Source organism: Pristis pectinata, chromosome 3 (genome assembly GCF_009764475.1).
Source record: "Pristis pectinata isolate sPriPec2 chromosome 3, sPriPec2.1.pri, whole genome shotgun sequence".
Taxonomy (NCBI): Eukaryota; Metazoa; Chordata; class Chondrichthyes; order Rhinopristiformes; family Pristidae; genus Pristis; species Pristis pectinata.
In genome coordinates this window covers 1082134-1107122 of record NC_067407.1, presented here as the reverse complement: position 1 = coordinate 1107122, position 24989 = coordinate 1082134, and the positions used below count along the sequence as shown (strand labels likewise).

The window sequence follows — 24989 nt, the reverse complement described above, 5'->3', positions numbered from 1 at the left end:
CACCAAACTACACACCACGGGGTGGTCTCACCCAGGACCGCAGGGGGTGGTGTCTGGGAGAACAGGTGGGTGAGTGACGAGGGCTAAGGTGGAGATGGAGTGTGTCTGTGCGCGTGTGTGTGGTAACTGGGAAACCACATTTCAGGCGGGACTGAGGTCAGTGACCGGCAAGGCCTGGATCAGATCCATGTTCGACGGATCAGGTCGGCCACTGAATAACTCGGCAACATCACAAGCATCAGCACGTTGAATGAAAAGGACTTTTCTCTTTATTGAACACATTTATTCCACAAAGTACTTTGCAACTGACAGCACTGGTGATTGATGTATCCGTAGAGGACACAGATTATCAGTGTTTTGACACGAAGGCCCTTGCAGTGGTACAGCGGGTAGTGCCGCTGCCTCACGGCTCCAGAGACCCGGGTTCGATCCCGACCTCCGGTGCTGTCTGTGTGGAGTTTGTACGTTCTCCCTGTGACGGCGTGGGTTTCCCCCGGGTGCTCCGGTTTCCTCCCACGTCCCAGAGACGTGCGGGTCAGTGGGTTAATTGGCCGCTGTAAATTGTCCCCAGTGTGTGGGTGAGGGGTAGAATCTGGGGGGAGTTGACGGGAATGTGGGGAGAATGAAATGGGATCAGTGTAGGGTTGGTGTAAATGGGTGGGTGATGGTCAGCACAGACTCGATGGGCCGAAGGGCCTGTTTCCATGCTGTATCTCTGACAAATATGGATGGAGGGCCCGCTGCCATTTCACAGACCACAGTCCGCTGCCGTGTCTGTGACCAGTTAACACCCTCCCCAGGCACCAACCCTAACGTTAGAGACCAGGCAGGGCCATATCACAGCATCCAGCAACGGTCCTCGGGGTCTGACCCCGCTGGTCAAACTTTCTGTGACGTTTATGGAGACAATGGACCTCCTCTTGGCCCTGGCACGGTACAGGAGAAGGCACGGAAAGAGGCCCTTCGGCCCATCGAGTCCGTGCCAACCATCACCCATCCATTGACACCAACCCTACACTGATCCCATTTCATTCTCCCCACATTCTCATCAACTCCCCCCAGATTCTACCCCTCACCCACACACTGGGGGTAATTTACAGCGGCCAATTAACCCACCGACCCGCACGTCTCTGGGATGTGGGAGGAAACCGGAGCACCCGGGGGAAACCCACGCGGTCTCAGGGAGAACGTGCAAACTCCACACAGACAGCGTCGGAGGTCACAGCCCACAAGGAAAGAGAAGGCACGTGCGGTGGGTGTGCGTGCATCTGTCGCGGTGACTTCACTGCAGGAGACTCGTGCACACACACTGGGAGTTCAGGAACGGCCGAGGACACAGGAACCAGGCTCGGGACTGCTGGTAGCAGCCGCCCCAGCTCCCCGCTGCCCAGTGACGGGGACGGGCTGTGGGATAACACAGGTCAGCACCGCCTCCCCGTCTCTTCATAAAGGGTAGGTCGGATTAGCATTGCTCTCGGACCGCCAGCCTGGCCCTTCACTGTAACCGAGAGATGTCAGGCAGCCCGAGCTTGGGAACACCAGAGACAACCACAGCTACACATCCACTGTCAGACTCCAGCCTTCACTTCCCCCGCCCCTTCCGGTTCTCCGACACATCTTGTTTGGGACGTGCAGAGCGGGCAAATTGCTGTCGAGAAGTTAAGGACAATCGGCAAAAGGGAACACAAGAAAACAGCAGGAGGAGGCCACTCGGCCCCTCAGTCCTGTCCCACCATTCACTGTGACCAAAGCTGATCTGCCCCAGGCCTCATCTCCTCTTCTGTACCAGTTCCCCATCGCCCTCAGTTCCCTGATCTGTCAAACATTTACCTCCCTCCTCTTTAAACCCCCCAGTGATCCAGTCTCCACACCCTCTGGGGCAGAGAATCCCACAGATTCCCCTCCCTCTGTGAGAAGTCCCTACACACCTCAGCTTTAAATGTCCGCCCCCTCATCCTGTTTCCATGCTGTGTCTGTGAGGAAAAATGCCCATGTACCATCGTCTACCAAAGGATACAACCACCATAGGCTTCTCACTCAGGACAAACCCATTGACTTCCTTCAAGGCCTTGGCTGCTGCTTGCTCGTTGGGAAGTCCGATGAAAGCCTGACCTTTCATTCGCCCTTCCTTCATCAGTCGGATATCGAACCTTCAGGGGAACAGAGAAAGCTTTCAACATCAACTGTCACCCACGTCACTGAGCACTCCTCCAGGAATTACCACATTCCCATCTGCAGCAGGAGATCAACAGCCAATGTCAGCTTACGGTCATCCTGGCTTCGCACTCGTCACGGAGTTGTACAGCACACAAACAGGCCCTTTGGCCCACCCCCAGAGTCCACGCTGACTCTGTCCACCTACACTAATCCCATTTGCCGGCATTAGGGACACATCCTTCTGTGGAGGGAAACGGACAGTCAACGTTTCAGGTCGAGACCCTTCATCTGGACTGAATGATAGGCAGTGTAGAGAGGCGAGGGGAAGGGGTGGGGCAGGTGATGGGTGGATCCAGGTGAGGGGGGGTGATAGGCAGATGGAGGAGGGGGGGAGTGGGAGGCTGGGGGGTGATAGGTAGGGGTGACAGAGGACTGCAGGTGGTGGGATCTGATAGGAGAGGAAGGTGGAGTGTGGAACCAAATAAGGGAGGTGGGAGGGCAGGTGGGAACAGTGGGGGAGGGGCCCAGTTTATTATTGTCACTTGTACCGAGGTTCAGCGAAAAACTTGTCTTGCAAACCAATCGTACAGGTCAATCCATTACACAGTTACATTGAGTCAGTACAGAGTGCATTGATGTAGTACAGGTAAAAACAATAACAGTACAGAGTAAAGTGTCACAGTTACAGAGGAAGTGCAGTGCAATAAGGTGCAAGGTCACAACAAGGTCGATCGTGAGGTCATAGTCCATCTCATTGTATAAGGGAACCGTTCAATAGTCTTATCACAGTGGGGTAGAAGCTGTCCTTAAGTCTGGTGGTACGTGCCCTCAGGCTCCTGTATCTTCTACCCGATGGAAGAGGAGAAGAGAGAATGTCCCGGGTGGGTGGGGTCTTTGATTATGCTGGCTGCTACACCAAGGCAATGAGAGGTAAAGACAGAGTCCATGGAGGGGAGGCTGGTGTCTGTGATGCGCTGGGCTGTGTCCACAACTCTCTGCAGTTTCTTGTGGTCTTGGGCAGAGCAGTTGCTGTACCAAGCCGTGATACATCCAGATAGGATGCTTTCTATGGTGCATTGGTAAAAGTTGGTGAGAGTCAAAGGCGACAAACCAAATTTCTTTAGCCTCCTGAGGAAGTAGAGGCGCTGGTGAGCTTTCTTGACCGTGGCATCTACGTGATTTGACCAGGACAGGCTGTTGGTGATGTTCACTCCCAGGAACTTGAAGCTCTCAACCCTCTCGACCTCAGCACCATTGATGTAGACAGGTGCATGTACACCGCAGGTGGGGGAGGGGCCCAGTGGGAGGGGCGTGTGGGTGATGGGCAGATTGTGGGTGGGGGAGGGGTAAGGAACAGGGTGATGGGGGCTGTAGGAGGAACAGGGTGGATCAGGGGGAGCAGGTTATCTGAAGTTGGAGAATTCCGTGTTCCTGCCATCAGGAACTACCCAGGCAGAATACGAGGGGCTGTTCCTCCAGCGTGCGTTGGGCCTCACCCTGGCAGTGGAGGAGGCCAAGGACAGACGGGCCGGTGTGGGAATGGGGAAGGGAGTGGCTGGCGATGGTCTCAATGCCCATGGTAGGTAGACTGCAGGTGGTCATCGAAGTGGTCGCTTAGTCCGTGTCCGGTCTAGAGGAGGCCATGTCAGGAGCACCAGACGCACGTGAACCTCTGCCTCACCTGGAAGGGCTGTTTATGGCCCTGGATGGTGGTGAGGGAGGAGGTGTAGGGACAGGTGTTACACCTCCTCCCTGTCTGCCTTCATCCTCTGCTGTGTCTGTATCTACCCCACATTATAAACCTCACCCGTCAGCCTCCGACATTCCAGTGAGAACAATCCCAGCCTGTCCGATCTCTCCTTGTAACTGCAGCCTCCGTTGCAGGCAACATCCTGGGGAATCTCTTCTGCACCCTCTCTATTGCTACCACAGTAGTGTGGAGACCAGAACTGTACATGCTACCCCGTGTGTGATCTAACCAATGTTTGTACAACTGTACGAGGACATCCAGACTCATTCCCTGAACAAACCCACGCTGACTGTTCCTTTCTTTACCTGGGTTTATACCTCCTCCATGGTCCATTCTTATCCTGCAGTCAAACCCTCCCTGGCCTCACCCCTCACCTCAGATCTCCTCACTGCTCCACTTCCAGCTGCTCGACCGCCCCCGATGCCCATCTCTCCACCACTGCTGGCCGTGCCTTCGGCCCTGAGCTCTGGAATTCTCTCTCTGAAGCTCTTTGCCTCTCCTTCCTCGTTGAAGACCTTTTTTAAAGTTGGTGCTTTGACCAGCTGACGGAGTCTCTCCTTTCTCAACTCACACCCTGCTGCCACTTTGTGGGACCACCCAGACAGCCCTGAGCCCAGCCACTCACCGTGTGAAGTAACCAGTTACCCCTCCTCACTTCTGGCCTTTTTGCCCGTCATGTTTGTTCTGGATCCTTCTGCTAATCAGCCACATGTCACGGACAGTCACCTCCCCCTGGAATTCAGCAGTTGGATCTGTGTTTGAACCAGGGCTGTGATGGGGTCTGGAGCGGAGATCCTGGTGAAGGCCAGGCTGGGCAGTTCATTGCTTGGTGACCCTCTCAATGGCACCGACCATTACTTCAGCAGCTTGGACTTAATCCCGACCCCCGCCCGGCGCAGTCTGTGTGGAGTTTACATGTTTTCCCTGTGAGCATGTGGATTTCCCCCGGGTGCTCTGGTCTCCTCCCACATCCCAAAGATGTGCGGGTCAGTGGTTAATTGGCCGCTGTAAACTGTCCCCAGTGATGAGCACCTGAATTGCCAAGGGCAGGAAGGTGGGGACCAAGGATTGGGAAATGGGTCAGTATCGATGGGTACTTTGTGGGCCGAAGGGCCTGTTGCTGTGCTGAGAGACTCTGTGATTGGGATCATGGACACGCAGTGAGCTGTCCCTTTATCCACTGATGGTAACTCCCTCTCCCCAACACAAAGACTGTGACAATAACGGACAGAAGGGAGGGTGGCCACTCACATGTTCCTCTCAGTCTGGGACGTAAAGTCGACGTATCTGCCGAAGATGAACTTCAAGTCCTGCAACAAGACGGAGAGTCCGGTCATCAAAGGCACAAACCTGTAACCGAAGACCACGTCTGGGGGACGTGAGCAGCAGTGAGCGGGGTGGGGGGGAAATGCGTTACCTTCTCTTCCACTTGCTTGGCCAGATTCTTAACATACAGCCGGCACGTTGGCTCACCGGGGTTATAGTTCTTAAACATCGGTGTGTTCTCCATCTCTGTTCGAAACAAAGCGGGTCAGACAGGGCAACGGAAGGAGGCGACTCCAACCCCACCCGGCTACACCATCAACCACGTGACGTCAAAGCAACACCGATTGCTCAACCAGTACCACTAACCCTCAGTCCCTACACTTCAGTGTGTGAGTGTGCGTAGCAAGTGTGTGCGTGTGTAGCGAGTGTGTGCAGTGTGTGTGCACGCGTAGCGAGTGTGCATGTGTAGTGAGTGTGTGCACGTGTAGCGAGCGTGTGCGCATGTAGTGAGTGTGCACGCATAGCGAGTGTGCACGTGTAGCGAGTGTGCACGTGTAGTGAGTGCACGTGTAGTGAGCAAGTGTGTGCGAAGTGAGTATGTGCAAAGTGAGTGCATGAAGTGAGTGTGCGCATGTAGTGAGTGTGCGCGCGTGTAGTGAGTGAGTGCATGCGAAGTGAGTGTGCGTGTGTGGTGAGTGAGTGGGGAGTTTGTACATTCTCCCACTGACTGTGTGGGCCCCCTGCCCCGTGTGCTCCAGCCGTGCAAATTGCCCCCAGTGTGTGGGTGAGGGGTAGAATCTGGGGGGAGTTGATGGGAATGTGGGGAGAATGAAATGGGATCAGTGTAGGGTTGGTATCAATGGGTGGGTGATGGTCGGCACGGACTGGGTGGGCCAAAGGGCCTGTTCCTTGCTGTAAGGCTCTGTGATTCAGCTTGTATTCTGAGATGATTGGGGTGGACAGGGGGAGGCTCCAGATTTCCACCACGCTCTGTGGGGGGCTTCACCCGAAATGGCCCGGCACCAGATTTAAGCTCATGAACCTTCTGGATGTTGTGTCCCCGCAGAGGAAACATGTCTGCCCAGAGCCTTCCTCTCACTGCCAGGGGGTCACGTCAGCTACAGCTGCACTCCAGACAACAGTTCAGAGTTTCATAGAGTACCTCAGCACAGAAACCAAATTATACCAAAACGTAATGGAATTATTTTGAAATTTAACATTTCAAGGGAGAACACACAACAAAATAGTAGGCCACTCGGCCCCTCAGTCCTGTCACACCACTCTCTGTGACCACGGCTGATCTGCCCCAGGCCTCATCTCCTCTTCTGTGCCAGTTCCCCATCGCCCTCAGTTCCCTGATCTTTCAAACATTTACCTCCCTCCTCTTTAAACCCCCCAATGATCCAGTCTCCACACCCTCTGGGACAGAGAATCCCACAGATTCCCCTCTCTCTGTGAGAAGAAGTCCTTACACACCTCAGTTTTAAATGTCTGCCCCCTCATCCTGTAACTGTGTCCCCTCATTCGAGACTCTCCCACTGGTGGAAACATCTCCTCATCTCCCCTGTCCTGTCCCCTCAGGGCCTGAGATGTTTCACTGAGGTCTCCCTCGTTCTTCTAAACTTCAAAGAACACAGAGCAAATTTCCTTTGCTGTTCATGATAGGACAAACCTCTCATCCTGGGAATTAGCCGGTGAATCCCTCCTGGACCATCTCCAATGCCAGTACATCGCCTCTTGAATAAGGGGACCAAATGATGTAACGTACCACGACAGAGGGTCCTGACCCAGACAAGATAAATGCCCAGGCACCTGACACACAACTCGCCGATACCTCCCCACAACCCACTGCTCCCTGTCCCACCGACCTGCTCCCCACCACAGGTACCCAGACCCTCCGGCACACAGAACAAGCCCCTACACCCACCGTCCCTGGTGATTTTGCCCTTGGCCAGCTGTTTCCTGGAGATGAACTCGGAGGGAATCTCTTCCTCTTCCTCCTCCTCGTTCTCACTCTTCAAACAGACCGGAGCTGGTTGGATCTTTCCAAATCCTGAGCTCTGAGGCTCGGAATTCTCCTGAGGCTCTGCAAATGAGGAAGGATGAAAGCCTGATTCACGACGAGGTAGGTTGGATCAGTTTATTGTCAGACACACCAGGGTGCAATGAAATTGCTTGCTCGCGTGGAGGTGCAGAGTGAACAGTGTATGTGGTGACAATGAATACAACAGTAAGTACAGCAGCGAACACAGAACAACAGGACGGTGCCGAGACTGTGGTGTGGTCTGAGGCAGTGTGGACAGAAATGCTGAAGTGACACTAACGGAAGAGGTACAATGAAGGGTCCGAGACCGTGGCAGTACCGGCAGGAAGGGGGTGTGAGAGATGTGACTGGTTCAGGAGTCTGACAGCAGCGGCGAAGGAACAGTTCCTGAGTCTGGACGTCGGGGCTTTCAAGCTCCTGCATCTTCTCCCAGAAGGTAGAAGAGAGAAAAGGGAACGGCCGGGGGGACAGGTGACCCTGACGACACCGTCAGCCTTCCTGAAGCAGCGCAGGGTGAGGTGGACGGGTGGGAGGAGGTGAGGAGCCGGTGACGGACTGGGCAGTGTTTACCGCTCTCTGCAGGTTCCCTCGGTCCAGAGCAGAGCAGTTGCTGTACCAGGCTGGGATACAACATGTCGGGATACTTTCTGCAGCACATCTGTAGAGGTTCGAGAGAATCCTCATGGAGAAGCCAAACCTTCTCAGACACTGAAAGTACACCTGCTGATGCACCTTCCTGGTCACTGCATCAGTGTGGAGGTGAGGTTGCTGGTGATATGGATGTGAAGGAACTTGAAGCTATCAACCATCTGCTGATGAGGACAGGGTTGTGACTGCGTAGTGCGGACACAGCTTCAGGCTGAAGCTGCCAGTATGACCACCATCTCAGACTGCGGGGGCTTTAATCGCCAGCGTTCCAATTAGGGGCAGGAGGAGGCGATTCAGCCCCTTGAGGCCACTCTGCTCTTGGTAAGATCCTGGTTATTCTGATTGTAACCTGAAATCCACATTGTCAGTAACCTTTCACCCCCTTGGTTATCACGTATCTATCTACCTTTGCCTTAAGTATATTCAATGGCTCTTGCTTCCAGTCCCTTTGAGGAAGAGAGTTTCAAAGAATCTCGGAGAATAGAATTGCTTCATCTGTCTTAAATGGGTGACTGACTGAAGCGTAACCTCCCCCAGCCATAAATGTTGCATTTTGTCTGCTTTTCTAACTCCTTGCTGCACCAACCAACAAGCCTGCAAGTCATGCACCAGGACACCCCAATCCCTTGGAACCTCACAGCCCTGCAGTCTCTCACTGTTTAGATCATGTGCTTTTTCATTGCTCAACAGCAACTTACACTTATTTAGGGCCTTAACAAGGCCACAGGATCCCTAGCAAAAGAAAAAAATAATACTTAGCCACATCAGGACAGGTGACCAACAGTGACAGTGCTGCTAGAGCTGCTGCCTCACAGCTCCAGAGACCCGGGTTCGATCCCAACCTCCGGCATCGTCTGTGTGGAGTTTGCACATTCTCCCTGTGACCACGTGGGTTTCCCCCGGGTGCTCCGGTTTCCTCCCACATCCCAGAGACGTGCAGGTCGGTGGGTTAATTGGCCGCTGTAAATTGTCCCCAGTGTGTGGGTGAGGGGGAGAATCTGGGGGGAGTTGATGGGAAGGTGGGGAGAATGAAATGGGAAGGGACTTTTTCTGCGCTGTATCTATGACAGTTCAGTCAAAACAGTACGTCTCAGGAAGGGACACTGGGAGGGAGAGGTCTTGCAGATCTCAGGGCTGTAGAGTGCCCAGAGGTGGGAACAGACATGGGCCAGTGAGGGAGCGGAAGAGTTGACCTGGGCACACACTGATCTGATTGTAACCTCATCAGCATTCCCCCATCCACCCTGGGACAGAAAGGCAAAGGGTGGGGTTGGGTGGCGTGGATCTGGGTGAGGCAAAGGGTCGGAGGGCATACAGCAGCTCTTCCCAACACTGGGCTGCAGGAGTGTGACGCACCGGGACGGGGCCAGCGGCTGCAGGAGTGTGACGCACCGGGACGCGGCTGCAGGAGTGTGACGCACCGGGACGGGGCTGCAGGAGTGTGACGCACCGGGCCGGGGCTGCAGGAGTGTGACGCACCGGGCCGCGGCTGCAGGAGTGTGACGCACCGGGCCGCGGCTGCAGGAGTGTGACGCACCGGGACGCGGCTGCAGGAGTGTGACGCACCGGGACGGGGCTGCAGGAGTGTGACGCACCGGGACGGGGCTGCAGGAGTGTGACGCACCGGGACGGGGCTGCAGGAGTGTGACGCACCCTGACGGGGCTGCAGGAGTGTGACGCACCGGGACGGGGCAGCGGCTGCAGGAGTGTGACGCACCGGGACGCGGGCAGCGATGTTGACTCCATCTCTCCCTCCACGGCTGCTGCCTGTGCAGACTAGTACGTGCAGCACGCACCGCCGTTGGTTCAGGTTTCCAACGCTTGGTTGAGGACGTTGGAATGCTTGTGTGGGCTCCTGCTGTGCACAGATCGGCTGCCACGTGCCCCACAGTGACTGTGAAGAAACACGGGCTCTCCCCTCTCCCTGGAGACAGGAGTTGATCCGGACCACACCCCAGCAGTAACCAGCTCGCTGTGGGTCCCAGCGAGGGACCGTGGTTGCTGGTGGGGAAAGGCCTCGCGCCACAACCCCGCGCCTCCCTACCTGCCCGTCGTTCCCCTCCACCTTCTAACAAGCTGCTGACGTCGGCCGAGATGTGGAACTCGATTTTCCTCTGGCCCTGAGGCTGTGGCTGGTCAAACACTTCCGAAGGCGGGACAGCGGGATGGGAGCTGGTGAGGAACAAGGAATCAGTCGGAACCTGGGGTCAGGAGACTGCGCGTACTGCGGCTGCAGCAGCCGTCACCAGTACAGAGGGCACACTGGCACCGACGGCACTCACCGGCTACGGGCCGAGACGTCCAGAGGCTGGGCCAGTGCGGGCTGGGACGGGACGGTGCGCACAGGGCCGAGCCAGTGGTGGAGGTCCTGCTGCACAGTGGGACGCGTGGAGGGGCTGTGGAGAATTACGGAGTGGCTCCAGGGGCTCGGCGGACGAGGACAAGTTGAGGAAGGTGAGATTGTCCCTTCGGGGGGGGGGGGGGGGTGTGGTTGGTGGAGGGGCTGGGGTAAGGATGAGGAAGAGGGTGTGAGAGAGGTGCCCAATCCATAGGGAGTAGTCAGAAAGAGGTTGGTGACCTCAGAGGTTTCTAAAGTCATGGGGGGGGGGGGGTGTAGATAAGGTGGATGGTGACAGTCCCAGGGTGGGGGAGTCTAAAACTAGAGGGCACAGGTCTAAGGTGAGAGAGGAAAGATTTAAAGGGGACCCAAGGGGCAAACTTTTCATACAGAGACTGGTTGGTATGTGGAACGAGCGGCCAGAGGAAGTGGGTGAGGCAGGTACATTAACAACATTTAAAAGACATTTGGACAGGTCCATGGATAGGAAAGGTCTAGAGGGATATGGAACTAGCTTGGATGGGAATCTGGGTCAGCACAGATCGGTTGGGCTGAATGGCCTGTTTCCGTGCTGTCTGACTCTGTGACACTGGTCAGCCAAGAACCAGTGTCTCAGACTGATGAGTGACTGGCAGGAAAACTAAAGGAGACAGGAAGGAAAGTGTGTGAGTGGTCAGCACCTGGAGTGGGAGGGGTGCAGGTTCAGTCGTGGCTTTCACACTCAACAAAATAAAGTGCAGGGAAATGAGGGAAGTGTGGAGGAGCGCGATTGGAGGGCTGCCCAGACTGGAGGGGCTGAATGGCCTCCTTCCAAGCTGCTGGCATTCTGAGGTTCTGGTAGGGGTGTGCACTATCGACGGGTGTGTCAGTGTGTGCTGGGACACTACTGGGGACAGGGTGTAGAGGGGACGGGGTGGACTGGGGACGGGGTGTAGAGGGGATGGGGTGTAGAGGGCACAATGTGGGCTGGGACTGGGGACAGGGTGTAGAGGGGACAGGGTGTAGAGGGCACAGTGTGGGCTGAAACTGGGGATGGGGTGTAGAGGGCACAATGGTGTAGAAGGGCCAGTGTGGGCTGGGACTGGGGACAGGGTGTAGAGGGCACAGTGTGGGCTGGGACTGGGGACGGTGCAGAGGGACAGGGTGTAGAAGGGCCAGTGTGGAACAAACGCGAGCTTCCACCGTAAACCCGTGGCCAGTGATGAGTTCTGCTTCACAGGAGCCCACAAACCCCAGGTTGTTCACTGCGCTCTGACCTTTGGGAAGGTGCTTTCGTCACGTTGATCAGATCCTTTAACCTGGGCCGTTTCCGGACCGATGCTCGCTTCCTCTTCTGTGGCTGTCTGGGTGGCTGTGTCGCTAAGCCCATCAGTCGCACCATTCTGCAGAGCATGGAGAAACCGAGACAACTGGAAGGCTGGGAACAGGGACGTCAGTGACGCAGAGACTCGAGGGCTGGGAACAGGGACGTCAGTGATGCAGAGACCCGAGGGCTGGGAACAGGAGGTCAGTGACACAGAGACCTGAGGGCTGGGAACAGGGATGTCAGTGACACAGAGACCCGAGGGTCTGGGGCTGCAAGAGAGTACTCACTGGGGTGGAGAGTGAGGTTGTGAAATAGGGGTCTCCAAGCACACGTGGATTCAGCAGGGTAACGAGGGTGAAACTGTTCCCGAGACCAAATGTAAAGTCACCACCATTAGAACAGAACAGCAGCAATGAGTTTTGAGTATGAGGGATGTAGAACAGTGTTTCTCAGAGTGGTGGGGCAGTCAACAACAGGTGGTCTACAGATACACTTCGCTAACACCGGGAGGGTGTGGGCAGTGCAGCCAGAGCCCAACAGCAGGACCACAGTAAAACCCCAACACCCCACGGTTCAGGAATCCCACAGGTTCTGCTCACTCACTGGTCCATGGTCAGAGCTGGGGTCCGGAGCGCAGGTAGGATGTGTGTCTGGGGCTAGGGGTCGGGAGTCCAGTGTGGGTCTGGGCCAGGGGTCCGGGCACCAGGTACAAGAAACTGACATTCACCTATCTCCTGCTACCGTTCCCTCAGTGCTTCAGTGAAACACAGTGCTGTATTGCTGTGTGACACGTGAAACAAAGGGAGGTAGACGTGTGCTGGGGCATCAATCACTGGGCTGGCACCCAAGTCCCGGGCATGCCGGGTTACCAGACATTCACCGTACATGGACGGTAACAAGGCAACTGGAACGTGAGAGGTCGAACCTACTGACACAGTTCTGGGACTCAAAATCGTAACTGGCACAGACGTGATGGGCTGAATGGCCTCCTTCCCAGTCATAAAATTCCAAGCAATAACCTCCTGTCTCAGTGTCTGTGGGTGGCACCTCTGCACCTGGGAGTGGAGGGAGGGAGGGAGGACTTGGGGGGGGGGGGGGGGGGAGGAGGGAGGGGAGATGACAGAGGGAGGGGGGGAGAGGACAGGGGGAGAGACAGGGGAGAGGACAGAGAGAGGGATGAGGGAGGGGGAGAGGACAGAGGGAAGGATGGGGGAGAGGACGGAGGGAGGGACGGGGGAAGAGGACGGAGGGAGGGATGGGGGAAGAGGACGGAGGGAGGGATGAGAGACTGTTAAATTCACACAAGACCCTGGAGGCTTCAACTCGCCCAGATGGTGCCATTCCTCAGGCTTGCATGGATCATCATTTGGGGCAAAGTTGAAGGTTGAAGAGTGAGGTCAGAGTGTGTTGAAGCCCTCAGGACCTGATAATGAATTTAACTGTGTACTGGGACTCTGCCGGTCTGAACGATTTCCTTTCTCTCTCTCTCTCTGCCCATAGATGTGGCTGGACCTCTGTTGGATAGTTCTTTTCTTTATTAGTTTCTATCCACAATTAAAGTTACGGCTACCTTTCTCTCCTGTCTCCCACCCCACCCGTCTGCAGCTTGACCTGCACGTCTCACTCTCCTGGTCCTCACGCAGGGTCCTCGACACGACACGTTGACAGTTCCTCACCCCATGCAGCCTGATTGCCTCCAACATTCTGTTTTCTATCACAGTAACAGCGTTGGGGGCTTGTGTAACAGTTCGGCTGCATTACACTGCACTCTGCTGGTTGTGGAGTGTTGGTGTATCCGATGTTTGGAGAGGTATTTCACAAAGTTTCACGGACGTACATTAAACATTAATCAGAGGGTCCTTGAACCAGAAGGGAACCGAGATTGACCCAGCTAATTGTAATGAGAAAAACAACAGCCTGGTGTTGTAACAACAACAGGATGTTATTCTGGCTGGAGGTCTGTGACAGGTTTTGTTTGGCAGGGATCAGTGCTGGGACCTCTGTTGTTTGCGATATATACAAGTGACTTCAATGAACAAGTAGATGGGTGGGTTAGTGTTTGCAGTCAACACAACGTTTAGTCGAGCTGTGGACAATGTATAGGGTCGTCAAAGGATACAGCGGGATATAGACCAGTTGCAGATATGGGCGGAGAAATAGCAGATGGAGTTTAATCCGTGTAGATGTGAGGTGTTGTATTTTGGGAGGGCAAATACAAGGGAAAGTACACAGTAAATGGCAGGACCCTTCACAGTGTTGATGTACAGAGGGATCCTGGGGTCCAAGTCCATAGCTCCCTGAAAGTGGCAGCACAAGTGGACAGGGCAGTAAGGAAGGCGTACGGCACGCTCGCCTTCATCGGTCGGGGCACTGAGTATAAGAGTAAGTGAGTAATGTTGCAGCTGTATAAAACTTCCGTTAGGCCACATTTGGAGTATTTTGTGCAGTTCTGGTCGCCCTTTTGCAGGAAGGATAGAACACAGAACACAACAGCACAGTACAGGCCCTTCGGCCCATGATGTTGTGCCGACCTTTTAATCTATTTAAGATCAATTTACCCATTCCCTCCCACATACCCTGCATTTTTCTATCATCCACGTGCCTTTCTAAGAGTCTCCTAAATGTCCCTAATGTACCTGCCTTTACCAGCACCCCTGGCAGCGCATTCCACACACCCACCACTGTGTAAAAAAAATTTACCTCTGATATTCCCCCCATACCTTCCTCCAATCACCTTAAAATTATGCCCCCTTGCGTTAGCCATTGTCGCTCTGGGAAAAGGTCTCTGACTGTCCACTCGATCTATGCCTCTTATCATCTTGTACACCTCTATCAAGTCACCTCTCATCCTCCTTTGCTCCAAAGAGAAAAGCTCTAGCTCACTCAACCTATCCTCATAAGACATGCTCTCCAATCCAGGCATCATCCTGGTAAATCTCCTCTGCACCCTCTCTAAAGCTTCCACATCCTTCCTAAAATCGAAGAGTTGAGCACAGCCAAGTTTCCCTGGATCCCATGCCGCCGGATCTTCTGAATGAGCCTATCATGAGGAACCTTATCAAGCACCTTACTGAAGTCCATATACACCACATCCACTGCTCTTCTCTCCATCAATGTGTTTTGTCACACTCTCAAAAAATTCAGTCAAGCTCGTGAGGCATGACCTGTCCCTCACCAAATCACATTGACTGTCCCTAATCAGACCATGCTTCTCCAAATGCTCATAGATCCTGTCCCTAAGAATCTTTTCCAATAATTTACCCACCACTGAAGCAAGACTCACTGGTTTATAATTCCCAGGGTTATCCCTATTCCCTTTCTTGAACAAAGGAATAACATTTGCCACCTTCCAATCTGGTACCATTCCTGTGGCCAATGAGGACAAAAAGGTCATCGCCAAGGTCTCAGAAAGCTCTTCCTTCACTTCCTGTAGTATCCTGGGATATATCCCGTCCAGCCCCAGGGACTTATCTATCCCAATGTGTTTCAAAAGTTCAGCACATCCTCCTCCTTAACATAGACATGTTTCAGCTTATCAGCCTGTTTTACGCTGTCCTCACAAATGTCAAGGTCCCTCTCACAGGTGAATACTGAAGCAAAGAATTCATTAAGGACCTCCCCTAAGTCTTCTGACTCCAGGCATGTTTCCTCTTTTATCCCTGATCGGTCCTACCCTCACTCCAATCATCCTCGTATTCTTCACATACAAGTGGAACCCCTTGGGGTCTTTCTTGATCCTACTCACCAAGGACTTCTCGTACCCCCTTCTAGCTCCCTGAAGTCCATTCTTAAGCTCCTTTCTGGCTACCTTGTAACTCTCCAGAGCCCTGTCTGATCCATGCTTTCTAAACCTTAAGCAAGCTTGTTTCTTCCTCTTGACAAGATATTCTACTTCTCTTGTCAACCACGGTTCCTTCACTCTACCATCCTTACCCTGCCTCAATGGGACAAACCTTTCCAGAGCCCCATGCAAGTGATCTCTAAACAACCTCCAAGTTTCCGCTGTGCATTTCCCTGAGAACATCTATTCCCAATTTACGCTGCCAAGTTCCTGCTTAATAGAATCATAATTCCCCTTCCCCCAATTAAATACCTTCCCATACCGTCTGCTCCTATCTCTATCCAAGGTAAAGGTCAGGGAGTTGTGGTCACTGTCTCCAAAATGCTCACCTGAGAGATCTGTCACCTGACCAGGTTCATTGCCTGGTACCAGATCCAGAATGGCCTCTCCTCTAGTTGGCCAGTCTACATATTGTGTCAGGGATCCTTCCTGGACACACCTAACAAATTCCACCCCATCCAAACCTTTGCACTAAGGAGGTGCCAATCAGTATTAGGGAAATTGAAATCACCCATAACAACAACCCTGTTATTTTTGCACCTCTCCAAAATCTGCCTCCCAATCTGTTCATCAATGTCTCTGTTGCTATTATGGGGTCTGTAGAATATTTCAGTATTCAACTGTGAGAGGAACCTTGACGTTTGTGAGTGATCGCTCCCTTCCTGTTTCTGACCTCCACCCACACTGACTCAGTGGACGATCCCTTTCTACAGCTGTGACATTGTCCCTGATCAGCAATGCCACTCCCCCACCTCTTTTACCTCCGTCCCTGTCCCTTTTGAAATATGTAAACCCAGAACATCAAGCAGCCAATCCTGCCCTTGTCTCAGCCAAGTCTCTGTAATGGCCACAACATTGTAGTTCCATGTACTTCCCCACACTCTCAGTTCATCAGCCTTGTTCTTGATGCTTCCCACACTAAAATAGACCCACTTCAGCCCATCCAACTGACTGCAATTTTGCCCAATCAAATGCCTATCCTTCCTCACAGTCTCTCTACACTCTGCATCAACCTGTACACCAAATGCCCCAACCTCTGACCTGTCACTCTGGTTCCCATCCCCCTGCCAAACTAGTTTAAACCCTCCCCAACAGTTCTAGCAAACCTGCCCTCAAGAATATTGGTCCCCCTCCAGTTCAGGTGTAACCTGTCCCTTTTTTACAGGTCGTACCTTCCCCAGAAGAGATTCCAGAGATCCACGAATCTGAAACCCTGCCTCCTGCACCAATTTCTCAGCCACACATTCATCCATCAAATCATTCTATTCTTACCCTCACTGGCACGTGGCACAGGCGGCAATCCAGAGATTACTACCCTTGAGGGCCTGCTTTTCAGCTTCCTACTAGTTCCCCATATTCACTTTTCAGGATCCTATCCTTTTTCCATTGGTACCAATGTGTACCACGACCTCTGGCTGCTCACCCTCCCCCTTTCTGAATGCTGTGGACCTGATCTGAGACGTCCCTGACCCTGGCACCTGGTAGGCAACGTCCCATCCGGGAGTCTCTTCCACGTCCACACAATCTCGTTTCTGGTCCCCTAACTGTAGAGTCCCCTAACACTACCGCTCTCCTCTTCTCCCCCACTTCCCTTCTGAGCCACAGAGCCAGACTCAGTGCCAGTGACCTGACCGCTGTGGCTTTCCCCTGGTAGGCTGTCCCCCACAACAGTATCCAAAGCGGTATACCTGTTATTGAGGGGAACAGCCACAGGGGTACTCTGCACTACCTGCCTATTCTCTACCCCTCTCCTGACAGTCACCCAGCTACCTGCCTCCTGCCACTGAGGTGTGACTCCCTCCTTGTAGCTTTTATCTGTCACCTCCTCATTCTCCGGTAGGAGCTGAAGGTTACCCAGCTGCAGCTCCAGTTCCCTAACCTGGTCTGTCAGGAGCTGCAGCTGGATGCACCTCCTGCAGGTGTAGCTGTCAGGGAGACTGGAGACCTCCCAGGTCTCCCACATCTGGCAGGAAGAACACACCACTGACCCTGGATCCATCCTCACTACCTTAGCTGGGCACTGATATACAAGAAAGAAAGAAACTTACCGGAAATTCACCTTAGCCTCTTCACGCCGAAGCCTCTCGAGCCAAAGCCTCAGTCGCCCACTTTAACAATGGTTCACTCCAACAATGGTTGCTCTGCTTGACCCTAAGTTCTTTTTATTGGCTGCTGTTAACTAGCCAATTAGCTAATCAACTATTAGTAACTTGTAACTATGCCTCTTTTAGACTCCTGCAAAGTGAAACTCACAAGCACAGAGACTCATCTCTTTTCAAATCTCCCGCCCCAAATCTCGCTCCAAGTCCCGTCTCCTGCAAAGTGAAACTCACCTGTGTGATGTGGATGTGGAGGCTTTGGAGAGGGCACAGAAGAGGTTCACCAGGTTGCTGCCCGGATTAGAGAGCATGTGCTATGAGGAGAGGTTGGACAAACTTGGGTTGTTTTCTCCATAGCGGAGGTTGCGGGAAGACCTTAATTGCAGTTTCTGAGTTTGGCAATTGGAGGTGGTATAGCTTTAGAATGGAGAACTTCATAATGCAATGGGGTTGGGACAAAAGGAGTTCAGGTCTTGCCCTGGAATCCTCTTCACTGAGAAGCTCCTGTGGCTTGGATCCCATTGATTGGGAGCGATGTGTTTGTTGGCCAAGAATGCAAGATGTGTGTGGGTAAAGTGGAGGTAAAGATCAGAACAGATACGAGGTATCGAATGACCCGTCTGTTCCTGTTTCCACATACAGCACAGAATCAGGCCCTTCGGCCCACTGTCTATGCCAACCACTATGTACCCTCCTACACCAATCCCATTCTCCAGCACGTGGTCCGTACCCTTCTCTGCCTTGGTGATTCAAGTGCTCGTCCTGATACTTGTTAAACGCTCTCCCCTCCACCCCCAGGCAGTGTGTTCCAGATTCTAACCTCCCTCTGGGGGAATGAAATCCCCCTCAGATCCCTTCTAAACCTCCTATCCCTTGGATCAATGTCCCTTGGTTTTAAATACTTCTGCTATGGTACCTACTACCTAACCCCAACACCTCCATCAGGTTCCCCCTCAGCCACGGAAACGCTCCATCCCAGGGAACATCCTGGTGGAACAGGCCGCTCGGCCCACCAAGTCCATGCATCCCCTTACACACCTTTCTTTGTCCTCTTCGCTCCCACTTTCGTACTCTGATTCCTCCTCACTGGAAACATCCATCTCTTCTTCTGGAATCGGGGGCTCCTCCGGAGGTAGGGGAGGCATGGGCGGGGGCGCAGGGAAGTATTCCTCATACTGGGAAAGATAATTACACAACATTCAGCAATTAATCAGCAAGTTCAAAATATGTCAACAGTGGGACAACCACTGCTCCACCAGCCTGACAAGGTGACAATGCACCACCCTCCATCCAGATACTCCCAGACCCTTCGAAACTCCCAGTAACAATCAGCCATTCTCAGGTTGGGAATGACTGAGGTCCAGAGGGATCTCGGTGTCCCAGGGCACGAATCAGAAAACCTTAGCGGGCAGGTCCAGCAGATCGCACGTTGGCATTTATTGTGAAGGGGTTGGCGTTTGAGAACAGGGAGGTTTTGTTGCAGTCACACAGGCTGTTGGTGAGGCCACACTTGGGATACTGTGCACAGATCTGGTCCCCTTACCCAAGGGATATAGTAACACTGGAGGCAGTCCAAAGGTGATTAGCCAGGCTGAGAACGTTGCCCTATCTGGAGAAGATGAATACGTTGGGTCTGTATTGCATGGGGTTTAGAAAAATGAAGGCTGACCTTACTGAGGTACAAGGTCCTGAGGGGAATTGACGGGTAGATGTTAAGATACACTAGCCTGAAACAAGGGGACATAGTTAAAAGATGGGGGGCGGGGGCGGGGGTTGTCACTTAAAGCCAAGGTATGTAGAAATTTCTTCTAACATTCCCCACTACCTGTCAGATTTGGATGACACCAGGAGTGGAGGCGAAGTCTCTTCCCTCAGTGGCAGATGCTCGAACAACATGCCCTCCCCGGAAGCAATCCAAGCCCAACCACAGCAGCTCCCTTCAGATTTCCCCCACCAACAACCCCCACCACACCCCACTCCTTGCCCCGAGAGGGTCTGTACCATCTCCAGTGACTGGGGGGAGCGTTACCAAGTAAACAGAACCCTGACCCCTCTCTCTCTGCAAAAAGTGCATGAGGTGCAGAGGACTTCCTCGAAACTGCTGGTAAATGGGAGAAATCTTGGATGCTGTAAGCTATTATTTATTAATCTTCACATTACCATCGGAGGGCGTGCAGTAATGGGACCAAATGGAGCAGGCAGATTCATCTTGTTCATCAGGTGCAGAACCTGCAACAACAATTTCCAAGGAACTCGAGTTATTGATTGTTCAGCACCTTGTCCATGTCAGGATTTCCCGAAGCACTTTACAGCCAATTCATCAGCCAGGGTAAAGTTCAAAATATGCAGTGCACTGTAAACTCCCGCATGGAGGAGGCCAAGAGCAATCCAGCAAGCCCCACTCCCCCACTCTCCCCCAGCAACCCTGCAAATATCCTTCAGACATTTATCCAGCTCCCTTCTGATGCTAGAATTAAATCTTCCTCCACTCCTGCCCCTGCATCCTGGACCCCAAGCAGCCACTTCCTCACCTCAGTCTTGATTCTTTTACCCATCACCCTCACTCTGTGTCCACACAGGAACAGTTTTTGTCCACTGTGCCTGCACCCCGACTGGTTTTAAATCTATCGGATCTCCTTGTGAGCTCCTCTGTTCCAACACCAGCTTCTCCAGTCCATCCACATCACTAAGACCACTCAGCCCTGGAATATCCCGTGGACCCTCACACATTTCCTAGAAGATGGCAGCCAAAACTGGACACAGCTCTTCCATCATGGCCAAAGCAGTGTTTTATAAAGCAGACTTCCCTGCTCTGGTTCTCGATGCCTAAACCCTGATAATCCCGGATTCCTTTTAACTTTCTCAATGTTCTGTGCTACTTTCAACCAACTTCGACTTCTTGTTCCCCTTTAAGTATTTTGTCCTCTAATTTATATTGTCTTTTCCCATGCCTCCCATCTGGTCAAATTATCAGAATATTTATGACACAATGAGGCCATTAATGTCTGTGCCATTCATAAAACAACCAAGTCAGGAAGCTATGCTGCAGCTGTATAAAACTTTAGCTAAGCCACATCTGGAGTATTGCATTCAATTCTGGTCGCCCCGTTATAGGAAGGATGTCGAGGCTTTGGAGAGGGTGCAGAAGAGGTTCACCAGGATGCTGCCTGGATTAGAGGGCATGTGTTATAAGGAGAGGCTGGACAAACTTGGGCTGTTTTCTCTGGAGCAGCGGAGGCTGAGGGGAGACCTGATAGAGGTTTATAAGATTATGAGAGGCACAGATAGAATAGAGAGTCGGTATCTTTTCTCCAGGGTTGAAATGTCTAATAACCAGGGGGCATGCATTTCAGGTGAGAGGGGGAAAGTTCAAAGAAGATGTGTGGGGCAAGTTTTTTTTACACAGAGAGTGGTGGGTGCCTGGAATGTGCTGCCTAGGATGGTGGAGGCAGATACGATAGGGGTATTCAAGAAGCTCTTAGACGGGCCCATGAATGTGAGGGAAATGGTAGGATATGGACATTATGGGGGCAGAAGGGATTAGTTTAGTTGGGCATTTTATTCCTAATGTAATTGGCTCGGCCCAACATTGTGGGCCGAAGGGCCTGTTCCTTTGCTGTGCTGCCGTTCATAAAACAACTGTCAAAGTCGACCCGTGCTTCTGCAAAGAATCAGACAACAGCAGAACCAAAGAACGTACAATAAATGCTTTATCAGCTTTCGCTAGCAGGAGTAGGGAAATACGGAGACAGAGTAAACCATGTAACTTGAACTCTACCGAAACCCACTCAAAGAAGGCTTGCCTACAGCGTATTTTTATACCAATTTTCGTGGGAAAGCTAAGTGAGAAGTTACACTTTCACAGGCAATTGTTTACATAAAGTTTCGAACATAACAAGATATATCTAAAAAACTTCTTCCCACTTGCACCTGCCATTAAAACCAGACATAACTAAATCACACAGTAGTGAGATCATTCCTTACCTTGAGAATCCTTTCATAGTGAGAACATTACTAAAAAGCATACTATTAACTCTTACACTGCCAGTCATTAACCCTTGTGTTCCCAGCTATCTTTCACACAACCACCCTCCGGCACTGGGTCTGTGGTCCCACAACTCACGGCTCTGCCAGTCCCCTGCAAGCACTGTGTGAATGTGCTGAGGGCTGCTGCCTCTCCCACCCGGTCAGGCAGTGAGTTCCACACCCCCAGGGTGAGAGTTATGTCTCCTTATCTCCCACTGATCTTTCCACCAACTGCTTTAAATCTCGGCCTCCTGGTTCTTAATCCCATGGTCAAGGGGGATAGGTCCTTACTGTCAACTCTATCTCGGTCCCTCATTTAGATCTCCCTCTGCCTTCTCTGTTCCAAGGGAAACAACCCCAGCTCATCAGATCTTTCCTCATAAGTAGTTTTCCAGTCCTGGGAAATGGGGAGCAGATGTGGTTGAAGAACGAGGGGAGATCTTATTGAAACATCCTGAGGGGGTGACGGGAGATATGGAGGTGTTTCCACCAGTGGGAGAGTCTGGAACAAGGGGACATAGTTACAGGATTAGGGGGCGGACATTTAAAGCTGAGGTGTGTAGGGACTTCTTCTCACAGAGGGAGGTGTGGGATTCTCTGCCCCAGAGGGTGTGAGACTTCTTCTCACTGTGGGATTCTCTGCCCCAGAGGGTGTGGAGACTGGATCACTGGGGGACTTGAAGAGGAGGGAGATAATTGTTTGAAAGATCAGGGAACTGAGGGCGATGGGGAACTGGCACAGAAGAGGAGATGAGGCCTGGAGCAGATCAGCCGTGGTCACATTGAATGGTGGGAGAGGACTGAGGGGCCGAGTGGCCTCCTCCTGCTCCTGTGTTCTTATGATATGGAAATGTGGAGAGGATGACTTAGCAAGAAGAAAACCAGATTACACACATTACTAACAGGATGCTTACAGTAAATGGCAGTGACCTCAGGAACACTGATGTACAGAGGGACCTTGCGGTGCAAGTCCATAGCTCCCAGTGGTGACACAGGTGGATAGGGTGGTGAAGAAGGCATTGAGCATGCTCGCCTTCATCGGCTGAGGCCCTGACTGTAAGAGCTGGGACATCATGCCGCAGCCGTAGGGGACATTGGTTCGAGTACTGGGTACAGTTCTGGCCACCACACTACAGTAAGGATGTGGTAGCAAGGGAGAGAGTGCAGAAGAGATTCACCGGGACGCTGCCTGGAATGGAGGGCTTTCCTTCTAAGGAGAGATGGATAGGCTGGGTTTTCTCTCACTGAATATAGGCGGCTGAAGGATGTACACAGAACAGTACAGCACAGGAACAGGCCCTTCAGCTCACAATGTTGTGTCGAACTAATTAAACACCTCACTAAACGAATCCCTTCTGCCTACACAATGTCTGTCTCCCTCCATTTCCTGCACATCCATGGGCCTATCTAAGAATCTCTTAAACATCTCTATCGTACCTGCCTCCACCCCACCCCTGACAGCACGTTCCAGGCACCCACCACTCTGTGTAAAATGGATTCCCTCTCAGAATGACCTTATAGAGGTTTATAAAATTATGAGCAGCACAGATAGGATAGAGAGTCAAAATCTTTTCCCAAGAGCCGGGGAGACTAGAACTCGAGGGCACAGGTTTAAGGTGAGAAATTTAAAGGCGATCTGAAGGGTGAATTTTCCACACAGAAGGTGGTGAACATCTGGAATGAGCTACCAGAGGAGGCGGTAGAGGCAGATACAATTACAACACTTAAAAAGTATTTGGACACATACTTGGATGGAAACAGTGTAGAGGGATATGGGCCTTGTGCGGGCAGATGTGGATAAATGGGCATCGTGGTCAGCATGGATGAGTTGGGCTGAAGGGCCTGTTCCTGCACTGTACTGCTCTATATCTCGGTGACATCATGAAAGGCTGAACATGCTGCCGCTTTCCCCCTGAAGGGTACTGGCAGTGACCCAAGTGTGGAGCTCGTTCAGGAAATGTGGAGAAAGGGTGAGAGAGCAGGGATCGGGATTGGGATCACAAGCATGGCGGCCGGGGATGAATCCATTTAAAGAGGGGCTGCACGAGCACACGAGCCAGAACAGAATACAAAGATGTGGTGTCCTGAAGTTATAAAGCATGGAAGCAGGCCCTTCGGCCCAACTCATCCATGCTGACCAAGATGCCTATCTCAGCTAATCCCATTTAGTGGTAGAGAGAGTTGGGGGGGGGGCGGGGGAGGTGAGGGTAAGATGTTGTGGGGAAGAGAAACAACAGCACACTCCTGTTGGGATGAATTGTCTGTGTGAATGCTGCAAATTCAACGTGCAAGGAGCTGCAGCAAAGGGCAGCCATTTCAAGTGTGGCCCTCAAACTATTCATCAAACTGCCGAGACACTGTTGCAGTGAAGTGCTGGAAGAGTGTTTGAAAAAAATCAAGTTATTCACCTGTACGTAGAACTTGGGTACACTTGCCATGGCGTTAGCAATGTTGGCGAGAATGACGCTGGTCGGCGGTGGATACAAGTACTTCAGACACGGGTTTGTAGGATAGGTCAGTCTGGAATGTGGAATGGTACAAACTCTGTCAGACCAAGACACACCCAGTATCACACTGCTCAGGACGGACAGGCCTACCAACAACCAGACTCGGATGTTAAAACCAGTCAGGAGAACAAGACAATTGGCCAAAGAGCAATGGTGAAGGAAGCGATGGGAAACCCACGCCCACATCTGTAACTGTTCCCATTTTAACCCCTCTGCTCACAACAACAAAGGGAATTCCCTGTGTAATGTGTCATTCCATCATTATGGCTCCCATTAACCACAAGTTGTGCAGGGATATGTCAACAACTTACATTTGCAGAGTGCCTTTAACATCCCAAGGCTTTAAAGCATTATCAGGCAATACTTAACATTGAGCACATATGGCAATACTAAACCAGGCGACTAAAAGCTGGGCTAAAGAAATGGAGTGGTTTGGAGACACTCCAGGCTTGGGAGCTAGGTAATTGAAGTTTACATCAATTTTTAACCTGGGCATGGAACTTCATGGGAAAATTAAGATTTTTTCATGTGATAAATGTAGATCACATGTTGGGTACATTCCCACACTGAAACGATTTGGTTTGAACACAATTAAGCAGTGGCTAATTGGGCATCAGTACTGAGAAGATGATAGTAGCCACTAAATACTCTGACAAAAGTTGCTGGTGTGTCGGCAGCACACAGTGTGTCCCAGTCAGACAGCCTGCCGTCACCCATTCCGCCTCCTGTTCTGGTTCAGTCTGGGCAAGTTTTGGAAAAGTTTCAGCTAATCACTGCTTCACAACAGGAGGTTTGGAACATTTTACTGCCACTCAAGGGAGTAGTCAAAGCCATGATTTAACAACTGTAGCTCTAACTGTGCAGAAATCCCAGAGTACTGCCTCTGAGTGCCCGCTCCCCAGCTACTGCACCCCTCCCTCGGTGCTGTCCAAAGCACCATTCCATCTCTCACTGCCACACCTCCGCCTGAGGGCCCCTCCCTCGGCAGCGCGCCTGAGGATCCCTCC

The 24989-nt window shown here is 52.4% G+C and overlaps 1 protein-coding gene across 1 annotated transcript in view; it reads right to left on the bottom strand.

Moving 5' to 3' along the window:
• Window positions 1-241: 241 nt before the first annotated feature.
• rnpc3 (RNA-binding region (RNP1, RRM) containing 3) overlaps window positions 242-24989 on the bottom strand; it is a 36838-nt gene continuing 12090 nt past the window's right edge. Inside the window, exons 6-15 of the mRNA XM_052010878.1 lie at window positions 23884-23995; window positions 19610-19678; window positions 18488-18624; window positions 11460-11585; window positions 9910-10037; window positions 7101-7259; window positions 5325-5419; window positions 5159-5217; window positions 2018-2150; window positions 242-1648 (exon numbers count right to left, since the gene is read on the bottom strand). Of these exons, the coding sequence (XP_051866838.1) occupies window positions 1583-1648; window positions 2018-2150; window positions 5159-5217; window positions 5325-5419; window positions 7101-7259; window positions 9910-10037; window positions 11460-11585; window positions 18488-18624; window positions 19610-19678; window positions 23884-23995 (1084 nt within the window). The 3' untranslated portion in view covers window positions 242-1582. The remainder of the gene's footprint in view (window positions 1649-2017; window positions 2151-5158; window positions 5218-5324; window positions 5420-7100; window positions 7260-9909; window positions 10038-11459; window positions 11586-18487; window positions 18625-19609; window positions 19679-23883; window positions 23996-24989) is intronic.